Source organism: Aquarana catesbeiana, linkage group LG10 (assembly GCF_042186555.1).
Source record: "Aquarana catesbeiana isolate 2022-GZ linkage group LG10, ASM4218655v1, whole genome shotgun sequence".
Lineage (NCBI taxonomy): Eukaryota > Metazoa > Chordata > Amphibia > Anura > Ranidae > Aquarana > Aquarana catesbeiana.
In genome coordinates this window covers 78,517,506-78,530,570 of record NC_133333.1, presented here as the reverse complement: position 1 = coordinate 78,530,570, position 13,065 = coordinate 78,517,506, and the positions used below count along the sequence as shown (strand labels likewise).

Sequence of the window (13,065 nt, the reverse complement as noted above, 5' to 3'; positions counted from 1 at the left end):
GCACAGGGTATCAGACATTCAAAGGAGAGAGAGTGACGTCAAAGCGTTTCACGGGGAAACCCCCACTTCTTCAGGACTGAAGAATCCATAAATAGCCATAGACTGCAGATTCTGATCCTTTAATTTTTGATTGTCGGATCCTTTTGATCCTGACATATGCAAGCTCCTGCCCCTCTGCAATATTTTCCTATAAGGACTGCCTGGCCCCATGGTGTTTGCTGCCACATTGCACATTAATAGTGCTTTTTATGGCTCATACTATGGTACACGTGCAGTAAAGATGTTCCCTTATTTGTTGTTAGTCTGTTTGTATTTGTCTGTCTACCGACAGTGTTGTCATTAGATGGCAAACGGTGGACGTTGTAATGTTTTTGTGTATTTGGATATTTTTATCAAACATTTAATATATTTTCCAATTTTTTTGATATAGGATTTGCATTCAGATACTATATCTCTGTGGCTCTATATGTGGCGTCTCTATGCTCATCTTCCTTGGTATAGATTTGTGTTTTTTCGTATCTTTAGGTGTAGCAGACGCAGGCTGTTCCAGTTCTAAACATGTGTGGACTGCTAATATAAGGACCAAAATAGCATCCTTAAGTTTAGGAGTTGTGTCCTCAACGACAAACAAGGACAGGTTACCTTTTTCTTCATCCTCCACTGACTGTGCAGAAGCAGCCACAGAAAAATGTGCAGAAGCAGCCACAGAAAAATCAAAGAGCCTCTGGAGGAGAGGGTAGCAGAAGAATGCTTAAAGCCCCTGTTTTCGGAATCAACCAAGATGGATGATGGATTCCTTCTTGAACAAGAAGATCCGCCATACTAAATATACAGTTGAGGGATTTCCCACCAGGGGTACTCAAACACTGCTGGAGTAGGAAAGGCAATGTGGTCTGTGACCAGGTCACTGTAAGGCAACAGGTAAAAGTCCAATGGATCCTGATAGAGGTGGGGAGTCTGAGGAAGGCAAATGTGTCCATGCAAGTATACCCAGCAAACAACCAAGAGGCACATGTAGTAAAGCCCAAGGGCTTGCGCTGTATCATGATCCACAGGACGGCAAAGTTTTAAAAAATTGTGCAGTGCTCCTTCTTGCCACGACCTATGCCCGAAAGAGTTATGGCTAGAGCTTCTGGTTACCCTAAAGAAAATGACTGGAGCAAAGTAAAAGCCACCAGGATTCCCTGCATAAGGGGCAAAGCCCTGATACTGACTATCTTGTTCTGTTGAAACTGTAGAATGTGCTAGAAGAAAAAAATAGGAATTTTGACTTGCCTGCAAATTTTGGAGTACAGGATTTGAATTCATAGACCATGGCACAACGGGTGATTGGACACTTGCTATGGCTACCCCAAGAGCACACCCATCTAACCCCACCCACTTCATGAGACTCCATTTTTTTCTTTTTTTGCAAAAAATTATCAATACACAGAGGGGCATTGCCCATGTCCTGTACTCCAAGATAAGAAATGTACAGGTTAAAATGATATTAAAGTCTCAAAAAAAAAAAAACAAACAAAAAAAAACCAAACAGGACATGTCATACTATCTCTTGCTAGATATAAGTGTTTCCACCATCAGAGAATGGTAGGTGGTTGCCACATCCCTGGATATATGAAAAAGTAGAAATACCCCCTGAATTGGGATTTTGAGGGCAACAACACTACTACCAAGGTTGTAAAAAACAAATGTTGATTGATCTACATTTAAAAAAGGATCAATCACACATGTGATGATCAATAGAAACAAGGCAAAAGCAAATGACAAATCATTGCAATCATTAGTACACTAGTTGGCGTGGTGTTCACAGTGGAGGACTGCATTACCCCAATGTCAACCCATCCCCAACTGGCGCACTGGGGGGTGTTACTCGACGTTCTCAGAGGAATGGCCTTCCCTTTTGGGCTGTGTCCTCGCCGGCCCTCCTACTTCACAGGAAGAGGCCGGTGTTGTGCTGGGCCTGTCTGCACCGGTGTTCGCGGAGTGCATAGCGACGCGCCACCAGTCGTAGGGGTCCATATTTAGAGCCCTGAAACAGTGCACCTTACAACGATGAGGTCATCGGCTGTATGCACTCTGAATATCTCCTAAACTGTGCAAGTTTAGGAGATATTTACAGTACCTACAGGTAAGCCTCATTATACGCTGTAGGCACAGTTTGGATACTCACCCAGCCATTGGATCTGGCGTGGTTCTGCTGACATCCTTCTGTCAGACACTGTACGGTCTTGCGCCGCTATCTTATTTGTGACGTCATCAAGATGCCCGCCGGCTCTTCTGGGTTCAGCCGATGTGGTCTCGTGATGATGCACTGCTAGGCCTGCCCCCCACCTATTTACTGAATGAATGACTTAAAGTCTAATGGGATATGTGACATGCATAACCCAGGAGGCCCAGCGAGCACTTTGCACATCATTCGCCTAGGTGAATAGTGTGCATGGAGGGGCGGTGCCGGACGGTTAAAAAAAAAAAAAAAATTAAAGAAAAGAGGAGGATTGAAGGGGGGGGGGGGGGGGGACTTCACATAGAGGGTGAAGATCTGCTTTAAGAACTAATCTCTGACTCTTTGGGGAGCCATTGCAGTTAAAACTCTACAGGGGATCCTCCTCACTGATAGAAAGATTTGGAATCCCACCCCAACCCCCCTGCCTGCACAAGCTATGTTGAGGATCAGTAGGCCTGCTGTGCCAAAGTAGGAATGGCCAACCAGCTGGGAGGGGTGTAGGGCACAAGCTGCAACACCTCAGTGGCAGTCATCTCGTAAGCAAATGCCCCCAAATACTTGTGCCCTGCACAAGTTGGTGTACATTGTGATCGAATAGTAATTTTGCTGGCTGTTCTTAGCTGCAGAAGCCTGTGCGATGACCGCTATGTCTATGGCAGACATGTGCGATGACCAACGCACCAGGGGATCATATAGGGAATGCTGCCACCTAATCCACTAGTTCAGACCAGTTCAAGCTTCATGGCCAGTAAGCCCAATCTATACCCATCATGGCAGGTGTGCCCCACTAAGCCTTCAAGGACTTGATATCTTCTTCAGGGGATCACTTCCCTAGACCTGTAAAGCACCTAGCCAACTATGTCCCCTGGTATGCTGTAAAATGGAGATCACTGCCTGCAGGATGCATCACCGACCAGCAGCAGTACAGGCCATCCCCACACTTTCATGGGGGTTGGTGTTCAGTCACTCTTGGCCTTCTGGCTGAATAGACTGTTCCAGATTAAGTTATTCACTGCCCCATAAGGGGTGTCCACAACAAGCCTGAAGGGCAGGACAAGAAGATATCTTCAGAGAGAAATCATCCAATCTTAGGAGACTAGCTAAAACTAGCTAAAACTGAGGCTTAGCTGAGGGGGGGGAGAGAATTACTACATCTTTGACCAGTAACCATTCATCTGACAGTGACAGTATAACCCAAGTTGTTAAGACTATGAGGGCCTCTGTATCTTGTGATATATGATTAAGAAAAGGAATCTTGATAAAAAGTAGTTTGCTTGTCTCAGGAGAGACGACATCTGTTCTTCTAGGACACTAGCAAAAACTCAAGTATCAGGCGAGTGGAAGGGGTTTGCCTGTGCCCAATCTCCTGAAGGAAGCAGTATAACCCAATGTATCCCAAGCAATCTTGCATCCCTTAATGCATGATTAAGAAATCAGAGCTCATCGTAAATTTGCTTGAAACGGGTTAGTGAATCACACTGTTTTACTAAATGTCCACTTGTGCAGATATTACCAGTGACAATATAAGGCTTACAAAAAAAAAAAAAAGTCATTTATTGCAATCATTCAGTCATTTAAACCTATGGATTATCATACCTCCAGGTAATAGAAGATAAAGAAAAGAGTTTCTGTAGAAAGTCTCTGGTAGAATTCCACTGTGTCTGAATGAGGTGGAGGCATCTGATGGTGATACTGAGGTGTTGGACATGGATTCCGTGGGAGGTACTGCCTGGTAAAGATAGCAAAACTGTTTCAATACATGTGAAGATAAGTTTGAACTATTTTTCCACAGTTGTTAAAATTCTTTCAAGTACACAATGACAATCTGGTGTTGCCCAGCCAACAATCTGCCTGAGCTCTACATTCCTGATCATTTTAGGCTTCTGCAGTTCGGGAATTAGGAAACAGACAATTTATACTTTGGAAGTAACTCTTCAGGAAACGTAAAAGGAAAAAGGTAAAAAAAAAAACAAAAAACGAAAAAAAAACACAAAAAACAAACAAAGGGCACCTTCAACTGTGCCCATTCAGATTTTCTTGAAAGTTCCTAAAACCCCCAATTGATACTCCTCACCTATAATTTTCTCCGTTGTGCTCCATTTCTTAGTTGAAATTGTGGATCTAAACTTTGCTTTCTGTCAGGGTTGCGCTTACAAATTAGTGAACTGCTTCCCTTCCTCCACAGAATAGTGTTAAGGCCTAGCAATTTGGCGCTCAGGCCCAAGCAATGAATCTTTGGAGGAAGTAGAGAAGGTCACATTGCTCAACCATACCAACAAACTCCAGGTATTTCAATTGGTTCTGAAATAGAAACAAACTTGTGGGAACGCGCTCTAGGATACTTTTTAACTTATCAGTTTTGTACCACACACACATGGTGAAGATTAAAAATCTGTCTATTTTCAGAGACTGTTAAATACTGCAATGTGCATGATATATTCTTCCCCTTTGGCATTATGAACAGGATGAAGAGCACCTCTAGTACAGCAAATTTAGAGAACATGTGCACATCTAAAAACATGTTTAGACTACCTACAGACCTTAAAAATCTGGTTTCAATCATTTAAGTCAAAGATACAATACAAATATGGAAATCCTTATTAGGCAGTATGCATGATAGTGACCATTATCTGGATTATTGGTACACTAAGGAGAAGTACCTGGTCTTTCTCGAGTGTAAACAGCAATCGGGCTGGTTGACTATCCCTCACCCCTAGCTAAAGAAAGCTCAGACAGGGGCTGTCTGGCAGGGCATGGTGAGGCCTACAAACACATATTAAAAATAAATAAATAAAAACAAACAAAAATAAAACTGTTGGAAGAACTCACAGAACCACTTGCAAATGCTTCCAGGTATAAAAAAAAAAAAAAAAAAAAAAATAGAAAAAGTATGAGCAGGAGACCAGGTCACAGACTTACAAATATAACAGACCTGAGTCCTCATTGCCCTAGCATAGTGAACCTTATCCTATAACCCATATACAGTGCATCTGGGAAAGTATTCACAGCGCTTTACTTTTTCCACATTTTGTTATGTTAAAGCGTTATTCCAAAATGGATTAAATTCACGATTCATGTTTCGCACACGAATTGTGATTTATCAATTATTTTTATTCACAGCCTTTGCTCAATACTTTGTTGAAGCCCCTTTACACCAATTACAGCCTCAAGTCTTTTTGAGTATTATGCTATAAGCTCGGCACACCTATTTTTGGGCAATTTCTCCCATCCTTCTTTGCAGGACCACTCAAGCTCCATCAGGTTGGATGGGGAGCATTGGTGCACAGTTATTTTCAGATCTCTCCAGAGATGTTAAATTGGGTCTGGGCCGCTCAAGGACATTCACAGAATTGTCCCGCAGCCACTCCTTTGTTTTTTTGGCTGTGTGCTTAGGGTCATTTATCTGTTGGAAGATGAACCTTCAGCCCATTCTGAGGTCCAGAGCGCTCTGGAGCAGGTTTTCATTAAGGATGCCTCTGTACATTGCTGCAATCATCTTTCCATCGATCCTAAATAGTCTCCCAGTTACTGTTGCTGAAAAACATCCCCACAGCATGATGCTGCAACCACCATGGTTCACTGTAGGGATGGTATTGGCCAGGTGATGAGTGGTGCCTGGTTTCCTCCAGACATGACGCTTGCCATTCAGGCCAAAGAGTTAAATCTTGGTTTCATCAGACCAGAGAATTGTTTCTCATGATCTGAGAGTCCTTCAGGTGCCTTTTGGCAAACTCCAGGCAAACCATCATGTGCTTTTTACTGAGGCGTGACTTTCGTCTGGCCACTTTACCATCCAGGCCTGATTGGTGGAGTGCTGCAGAGATGGTTCTTCTGGAAGGTTCTCCTCTCTCCACAGGGAAACGCTGGAGCTCTGTCAGTGACCATTGGGTTCTTGGTCGTTTCCATGACTAAGGTCCTGATTTCTCAGTTTGGCTGGGGCCGCTCTAGGAAGAGTCCTGGTAGTTCCAAACTTCTTCCATTTACGGATGATGGAGGCCACTGTGCTCATTGGGACCTTTAATGCTGCATACATTTTTCTGTACCCTTCCCCAGATCTTTGCCTCCATACAATCCTGTCTCTGAGGTCTACAGAGAATTCCTTGGACTTCATGGCTTGGTTTGTGCTCTGACATGCACTGTTAACTGTGGGATCTTATAGAGACAGGTGTGCGACTTTCCAAATCATATCCAATCAACTGAATTTACCACAGGTGGACGCCAATCAAATTGTAGAAACATCTCAAGGATGATCAGTGGAAACAGGATGCACCTGAGCTCAATTTTGAGTGTCATGGCAAAGGCTGTGAATACTTATGTGCATGTGATTTTTTTTCGTTTTTTATTTTAAAAAAAATGTGCAAAAATTTCAAACAAACTCCTTTTACGTTGTCATTATGGGGTATTGTTTGTAGAATTGAGAAACATAATGAATTTAATCCATCTTGGAATAAGGCTGTAACATAACAAAATGTGGAAAAAGTGAAGCGCTGTGAATACTTTCCGGATGCACTGTAACTTTCATGACAACAAACAATGGAGAGAAATCTTCTTTGGCACCATGCAAAATTTCACCTAAAGGTAAAACAGTTACTTCATTCAAATAAAACTAAGAGATCATGGAGAGCAACATAGAAAGGTTAAGGCCTCAAAATAGCCTTGTTGTAAAAACAAAAAAAAGGGTTCTTACAAGCTTCCCATTTATATAACAAAGTAACACAGGCCCAGCAACAATAAGGGCCTGTGTGTGTAGCTCAAAGAGCTGACTGTAAAACCTTATGTCTGAAGATGGCATCAGAACAGAGGGAAGACCCTTCTTGGTAGAACATCTAGAACTTGACAAAAGACCAGATAGCAGCCCTACCTGGGAAACGGATGTTGAAATGCCCAAGAAGAACTCATTGCCCTGGTGGTGTGAACTGTGATAGTAAAGGGAGGGAGATCCTGTCCTTGAGACCATGAAGGATGGTCTAATGGCTCTTTCAAAATATGGTGGAATTAGATATTGGAGCACACTTTCATGGCCAATTTGAATGACAAAGTGCATCTGTTTTCCATATGCAAAGGTAGAAGCAAAAGGCATGTAGCAGCTGCAGACAGTGAAATTCTTACCAGTATATCCATAACTTAAAAGTATAGTACAGGTCAGAGGCAACTTATTCATATAGACTCTCTTTAAGGTTTGTACCTTTAGGTGGACACTGACAAGCATGCAAGGTGCTGCTGCTCTGGGACATCTTCCCTATAAACCTATTTCACTCCATGAGTCCTCAGTTTTGTAGCAAGCAATACAGAATAACTACCAGGGAGTTTGGGAAAGTGGCATGTGCCCTGTCCTGTACTCTGGGAATTTACTTAAGTCAAAAATCCTCTTGAAATCAAACCCCTTTTATCCACTATGCAATGGTGGATTTTGAAGCAATGTAGAACAAATTCCTTTGGATACCTCATTGAGATGAAAAGTAGAAACCACCTTTGTAAGAAAATATAGTCTTGGGCCTAACACACGCTTGTCGTTGTGAAGTAGAAGGAAAGGCTTTAAAGGAAATGGATGTCAATTCAGAAAAACATCTGAGATGTAAAAGGCTGCTTTGCTCGCAAGAATCGCAATGAGCTCCAAGAGTGGTTTCTGAAAGGCAGGAAGAACCAAATTAAGGTCCTAGGGAAGCACTGGGTGCTACAAAAGGGGTCCTGATATGGGAAATACCTTGAATAAAGGTTTTTACAAAGTAATGCAAGCCAAAAGGCGTTTGAAAAAGGATTGAAAGGCTTAAACCTGCCCTTTTTCAGATGCTAAGAGCCGGATTCTGGTTAAGACCTATTTGCAGAAAAGCCAACATGCGAGGGGCAGAGTAATCTCTGGGACTGACTGCACTATACGCTTGCAAGGCAAAGTAAGATTTCCAGGTACAATAAATCTGTATCTGCTTGAATGCTTTGTATGCTTAAAACAGATGCTGAGGCCAGTGTTAAAAATGGCCTGCTCCAGTGCAAGGGATGCACCAGCACTCTCGGTTTGAGTGTTCTGTGGGCCTTTGGCAGAACAAATGTTTGCCTGTTTAGAATTGGCTCCCTTTTGGCTTGTTTCCACCATCACTTCAAGTGAGGGTATTCCCTTGTGTGTGGGGTACTCCCGAAGCAGAGTGTGCGAGATAGGGTAAGCAATTCCAGGAGTATGCAATAACCTGGGTGTAGACTATCCTCATAAAAGGGCGGGAGGAAGTGCCTGAGTATCTTATAAAGGCTCTAGGTGGTAGTGGGGTTAAAGAATGTGACTAGTGGTGTGATGAAACACCTGGTCATCCACGTGAGCCTGAGCTCGAAGTGGTTGAATTTTAGCTCCAAGTTTGAAAAGTTTACACTGTTAAGTAAATATCATCCAGAGAGACAGGAATGTACTTACTGTTACTGCGTAAAACAGGGATATGTATTCACTTAACAGTTAGAGATAATGGGTGACCCTGCCTTACCTATTCACAATCCTGGGCTGTATATAAAGTCCAGGCTTTGCCAGTCACGGTGGGCATACACTTGGAGTCTGCAGGGACTCGGATCCATAGCAATGGACTGCGACTCCGGACCTGTATGGCACCTTGCGGCTAACTCAACTTGTTGCACTAAGTACCAAGTTGAGTGTTGCATACAGGATCTAGTGCCCAAACTAACATTATAGGCTGTTCCCACTGCATAGGGTCCAAGTAAGTCTCTTCCAAGATTTGACAAGGTTGCACTAATCCAGATGTACGGTTTCTACATAGGCATTAGAAGATAATGAGAAGATACACCAGGGTGCTGGAGTTGGTTAAGTGCAGTAAAATCATAATTTATTCAAACAAAGCACACTCGCATCACAAAGCATGAAATCCAGCCTGGACTACATTAACTCCAGTGCTCTGGTGTGTCTTTTCCTACATGCGATTAGATTCATCCCAGATCCTTGCAGCAGCTACAGAAGTTTTTGGATCTTAGGATCCCCTGGTTTTGCCTTTGTGACTAATATTTTGCAAACAGAATGTTAATGGACACATGACTAGGAAAGTGGTGCACACCTTTTGCATACACCTATTGCCTGTTTGTTCAGAAAATAGATCGAGCTTAAAGGTAAGATAAAACAAATATATACATTAGTGAATCTGGTTGCTCTGGTAAGGAGAAGGGGGCCATCACCTACAGACAGTAGAAAAAAAAACTGGAGGACTCATGGAATGGGGTAGGTTTATAGTGGAGGCAAAGGAATGTCCCTAAACGGCTCAAAGGGAGGCCTTTAAAGCATTGACAGGACCAATTTCAAATACCAAGGCGGCATAGGTGATTTAAAAGGGGGTGACACATGGGAACCCTTTAAAGATTTTTGATGAGAACGTGAAATGCCAGGCGTCTCAAAGAAAGGCAAAGATCAATCGCTTACTGGTATTAAGAACCATCTGCAGGAAAGAGAGAAATTGTTTCACGGAGAAAGTTTAACTCACGCCACTCAAAGTAAACTTTGTAGGAAGTGAATTGCATGCCTTTCTCAGAACTTGGGCTTCAACAACAAATGCCAAAGAGCTGCTGGGAAGTTTGTAGCAAGAAAAAGTGGAGGGGGCAGGGAAAACTTATTTTGGAGCCCTGAGACACCACACATCAGAGATGCAAGATTTCCAAGCAACTGCAAAGGCCTCTTTTTAACCTGTAGGAGACAAGTACTAATACCCTTACTCTCTTGGTCTCAGCATTCAAGAGATAAACGGCATGCAGAGCAGGACCCACAAACACTCTGTTCTCTACAGAGTAAAATGTACATTGCAAACAGAAACATGAGGTTTCATGCAGGTCAGGATGAATAAACCCTGGCTACTGCTATCCTTTATGTTCCCCCCTTATGAATTACATAAGTCACCACTGTGGCAATGTTCTACTGAATGAGAACCAGAAGTCCAGAGAGATCAAAGTGACAACTTTCCACCGCAGAAGAAGATAGATTCTGCCTGTAGTCAACAGACATTGCGGCCTGATATTTTAAGGTTAGCGGTCTATCCAGCGTGTTACGATGACAGAATGTTCCTATGTAAACTTATCATAAGGAACTAGACAAAAGGTGGAGACCATCACTGTAATTTGTTGATCAAATATTTTAGACTGTTAGAGGAAGTATCCAAACAGGGGGGGTCAAGAAGGAACTTTTTCCCCCCTGTTGGAGCAAACTGGACCATGTTTTATAGGATTTTTTTTACCTTCCTTTGGATCAACTTTGAGTTTAGAACTCTGTATATGCAGGTTGTTTATTCATTATTTTATTAACTGAACTGAATGTACTTGTGTCTTTTCTTCAACCTGACTATGCAAAAATCAGTCCTAGAACTCCCAGGCAGCTTTTAAGAGTGGACAAACTCAGGTAACAGAGCTGCTGAACGGGAAACTAAACTTTGAAAAGCAGAGAAAGGAGGAGAGGGATGAAATCCATTTTGTAACCCCGAGTAACCACCTCCTACACCCATGGATCTGAGACAAGAGGCTTCCAAACCTACACAAAAAAAGGTTTCAAAACAGATCCCACCAGTGAATACCTGGAACAGGAGAAATGCTTTAAAGCAGAGTTCCACCCTAAAATGGAACTTCCGCTCATCGGATTCCTCCCCCCTCCGGTGTCACAATTGGCACCTTTCAGGGGGGTGCAGATACCTGTATAATACAGGTATCTGCACACACTTCCGGGTATAGCTAGCTGCAGCTAGCCGCAAACCCCCCGCACACCCCCGTTGCGTTGTGGGAAATACACAGTTCCCACAACACAATGGGGACCAGTGTAGACGCGCATGCGCAGTAGGGAACCGGGCAGTGAAGCCGCAACGCTTCACTTCCTGATTCCCTCAGTGAGAATGGCGGCGGCAGCACCCGAGGACCGAGGGACGGTTCGGTCTCGGGTGCCGACATCGCTGGACCCCGGGACAGGTAAGTGTCCTTATTTTAAAAGTCAGCAGCTGCAGTATTTGCAGCTGCTGACATCTAAAAAATTTTTTTTCGAGAAACTCTGCTTTAATTTCTTTCTTTTTAAGTTCTTAATCAGGTGATACAGGCAATTAAAAACATGGGACAAATCGTGCCCTTGGTCCTCAAAGGGTTAAAGAGGGAGCATCTTCCCTCAAAACAGTTGTGGCTTTGTTAAAGCAAGGCACAAGAGGGTCTATAGCCTCTGTGGGGTAAGACCACTTAAACCCCTTCACATATGGGTAAATGACCAGAAAACTTTATGGGAGGAAAAAGCCTTTTCTGGGCATTTCCAGTCCTCGCAAATTAAGGGAAAGTTCGCTTTTGGAACATGTTCCACCCATATTTAGGTTGGAACAGGTAACATGTTCTAGGTCCTGACGCCTCCCCCCCCCCCCCCCCCCCGCAAGAGTGACAGCAGGTGGGGGTTCTTCTCCCTGTCACTTTTTGCAAAAATACGGGGCTCTGTCCACACAGCCACGCCAGTGTCCTGTGAATAAATGATTTAAGAGTACCATCTTCCACCGCAGCAGATGGCTTATAGTTCAGAATGAACTACTGATCACGGGTGAAAAGCTTTACAGGCTCCTGCAGGAGATGGTGAACCACCCATAAATTTATAGTTCATGAAAAAAAACAAAAAAAAAACAAAAACAAAAAAAAAAAACCTGCTGTTTTTTCCACTGTCTGTAAATGTGCGGTAAAGGGCAACCGCTGTTCGTCAAAAAAAATTGCAGTGGGCTGGCTTCATGGCACCTTCTCCTAAATGCAAATCTGAACGCAATGAAAGGAGGGGAAGGGGAGTGGGAGCGCTAACGCAGGACTTAAATTGGAAGAAGAGGAGGATCAAAGACAAAGGCCCCTCAGTGCCCAGCAAGCAATTATGGATGGTCAGTGGGAATTGACTACTCCAGCCAAGAGGCCACACAGTCTCTGGGGTAATAACAGGTCAGGACACTGATGTAAAGGAGGGGGGTTGGGTGAATACACTAAGGTAAGGGGGGGGGGGGGGGAACTGCTAAAAAGGCTCCCCATACCTTCGTATATTCACTCTGCGGTAGGTGATCTGTGGTCACCAGAGTCCCCTTACCGCCTCCACCCCATCAGAGTTCCCGGCATTCCCCCCTAAATCAGTGTCCTCAGAGTTCCCTTTTACATCAGAGTCTGCAGGATACCCCCCTTACAGTGCAAGGGGGAACACTGCAGACTCTGATATGAAGGGGATTCACTGCAAACCATGATGTAAGGGGGGACTCTGATGAAAATAGGAATGCTGTGGAACGCAATGTATGGATCTTTGCAGACTCTGACCACCTTACAACAGTATTCCCATTACATCAAATCCCCTGCATTTCCCTGTACATCAGGGTCCAAAGAGTTCCCCCTCAAGGGGGAATCCTGCAGACTCTGATGTAAGGGGAAACTCTGTTGACTCTTGCGTAAGGGGGCCCCTTTACACAGAGACCCCTGCACTGTAACAGAAAGCCTTGATGTAAAGGGGAGCACTGTGGACTCGGATGTAAGGGGGGACTCTGGACACTGATGTAATCCCCCCTTACATCAGAGTCCTCAGCGCTCTCCTTTACATCAAAGTTCACAGTGTTCCCTTTTACATCAGGGCCCACAGAGTTCTCTCTTGCACTGTAAAGGGGGACCCTGCAGACTCTTAATGTGAGGGGATCTCTGATGTAAAAGGAAACCACGTAGACTCTGATGTAAGGGGGAACCCTAGGGACTCTTGAGTAAGGAGGAAGTCTGTGGACTCTGATGTAAGGGGGGGGCACTCTGAAGTAGGGAGGGACTCTTGGAACTCTGATGTATTGGGAAATACTGGGGACTTTGATATAAGGGGGGACTCCAGTGAGAACACAGGGTTC

The 13,065-nt window shown here is 43.9% G+C and overlaps 1 protein-coding gene across 1 annotated transcript in view; it reads right to left on the bottom strand.

Moving 5' to 3' along the window:
* The window catches only part of CNOT3 (CCR4-NOT transcription complex subunit 3), a gene marked incomplete in the record, with an annotated part of 468,179 nt that overhangs the window by 34,581 nt on the left and 420,533 nt on the right, over window positions 1-13,065 (bottom strand). Inside the window, 1 exon segment of the mRNA XM_073602305.1 lies at window positions 3,821-3,953. Coding sequence (XP_073458406.1) covers window positions 3,821-3,953 — 133 coding nt within the window.